General features: G+C 35.6%; 1 protein-coding gene across 1 annotated transcript in view; it reads left to right on the top strand.

Moving 5' to 3' along the window:
- Nucleotides 1–554: 554 nt before the first annotated feature.
- Nucleotides 555–2,550, top strand: part of LOC144450132 (polyunsaturated fatty acid 5-lipoxygenase-like) — a 10,478-nt gene continuing 8,482 nt past the window's right edge. The window contains exons 1-3 of the mRNA XM_078140700.1: nucleotides 555–1,031; nucleotides 1,894–1,938; nucleotides 2,180–2,308. Of these exons, the coding sequence (XP_077996826.1) occupies nucleotides 555–1,031; nucleotides 1,894–1,938; nucleotides 2,180–2,308 (651 nt within the window). The remainder of the gene's footprint in view (nucleotides 1,032–1,893; nucleotides 1,939–2,179; nucleotides 2,309–2,550) is intronic.

The raw sequence follows: 2,550 nt of genomic DNA on the forward strand, positions 1-2,550 counted from the left end.
ACTGTATGTATATATATATATATATATATATATATATATATATATATATATATATATATATATATATATATATAGATATATACTACCTTCAGTAAAATTTAAAAAAAAATAAGTGTACAACTGTTGCACTGCTAGTGTTCTAGAAGACGCACAGGACTAGCTTTGCTATTTTCCATTCTCTCTTTACCCTTTTACCTTAGAATGTAAAAGAAAGAAAGAAGGAAAGAAAGACAGACAGACAGACAGACAGACAGACAGACAGACAGACAGACAGACAGACAGACAGACAGACAGACAGACAGACAGACCGACCGACCGACCGACCGACCGACAGACAGACAGACAGACAGACAGACAGACAGACAGACAGACAGACAGACAGACAGACAGACAGACAGAAAAAAATATATTAATAATTAATGATCTGACAGATTGCACCATTGTTTGATATGACACGTGTGCATGATTAATTCAAAGCTAAAAGTGAATAAAACCAACTATTCCAACGTTTTTGATCCCACTTTGGAGAAGATTGACAAGAAACTCCTAACAAAATGGGAACAGTTGTAACAACTTTGCTCCCAGACTTAATTATACGTGTTCGAACTGGCGATGTTACGGGAGGCGGTACTGATGCATCGGTTCATCTGATACTCTACAATAAAGAGGGAGCAGCGTCCCGTGAAATCGTCCTGCATGATACTTTTGGATTCAACTTTGAAGTTGGTGACACCAACCGATTTTTTATCCGAGATCTACGGGACTTTTGTGATGTGGTCAAGATAGAAATCTGGCGGAATGCATGGTTTGGTGATGATTGGTTTGTTGATTATATTGAGATAGAAGATTACCATACATACAAACGTCACTACTTTCCAATACATCGATGGGTGACGACCGAGCATCTCAGTGTTCATGAGAACGATAGCTTCCTACCACAAGACGATCCCGAACCTGAGAAAAGGCAAAATGAACTCAAGCTAAAACGAGAGTTGTATGGAATCGGTGTTGATAGTGGACTGCCGATCATGGTGAGTAAAGTAAGATGCAAGATCACTGTTGTTGCATTTCGTGATGATAAAAATGAAACTCAATTTGATTCATTTAGAAGTCGGATTGAAAATATGAAGGCCGGGCATAATTGACACCGGACTAAATTAAGACATACAGTCTGTTTCAACTTACCATTTCACTGTTCACTAGTTCTTCTTGATAGAACCACCCAGAAGCCTTCTGGATGTAGTAAAACACTGGTATAGTCACCTCTATAACAATCAAATACGTAATGTCAATATACAAAGCATATCAATGAATTATCATAAATGTCAACGTAAATAGTATAGACAATCAACAATGCCATTTTGTGAGAATAAAATAATAAAAATTTAAATTTAAAAAAACAAAAAAAACCTGCCATTTTGTGAGTTTTTCAATATTAATTTCTTAAAGTTGCGATATGGATCAGTAATGGGTATTTATTTTGGTTTTTTAATTTATAAAACAACCAACCTTACTATAGTTATCTATTTGGAAATACATTGTAAAATAATTTATATTAAGTCCTTGTTTGACACTCAATAAAATACAAAAAACTAAAACGTGTAAAAAGAATTGTTATTGTATGGTCCCCAGGGAGTTGAGGAAGTATAAAGTGTTGTTGTGCTGCCATTGATCCGTGCCAGGGAGGGGTAATAATTGTTAAATCACAATACGTTGACCATTAAACCAATGTCAAGTGGGCGATATTACAGTAATTACAAATAAAACCTGTGATGGATGCAAGCTGTGTATCAAGTGTTAAACATCGATGGATATAAATAAATGTTCACTGTCCTTCCTAGGGATCTAGTTATCGGGCATAAAATCTCATTTACATAATCATTATTATTACAGGTTGCACATGTTCCGAAACAGGAGGAAGTTTCATTTAAAGATAAGGTATTCAATACTTTATTAGCATTATCGTTCTCCTTTTGCTGACTTCCATAATATTGATATAGGTACTAGTGGAGAGAATGAGAGAGAGAGAGAGAGAGAGAGAGAGAGAGAGAGAGAGAGAGAGAGAGAGAGAGAGAGAGAGAGAGAGAGAGAGAGAGAGAGAAGAGAGAGAGAAAGAGAGAGAGAGAGATTCTACAATAAGCTAGATTTTTCATAATAGACATGTATTTTTCTATTCTAGTTTGACATGGCTAAAATTTTCATTAAAGCGACGGTTAGCACCAAAGCTAAAGTTGTGACGTCACTTCCATGTTGGTCAAGCCTTGAAGATATCAAGAAGTTGTATTCTCCATGCTTACCTTTACCCAAGGTATCGTAAATAACAGTTGTATTGACATTTGTATGTGAAACAATATTATTTGTTTCATACGCACTGATACGTGTGTTGGTGTTTGCAAGCTGGTATCTTGCACATTAGCTAATTTTAGCTAGATAATGGCACAGTCTTTACTCTGATGTATTTATCTATTCTCGGCTTTTTCTTATCGGTTTGGCAATAAAAAAACCTCTTGAAATCTCCCTTGACTTCATTTCAAAATCTCACGTGATTGT

This window comes from Glandiceps talaboti, chromosome 19 (genome assembly GCF_964340395.1).
Source record: "Glandiceps talaboti chromosome 19, keGlaTala1.1, whole genome shotgun sequence".
NCBI lineage: Eukaryota > Metazoa > Hemichordata > Enteropneusta > Spengelidae > Glandiceps > Glandiceps talaboti.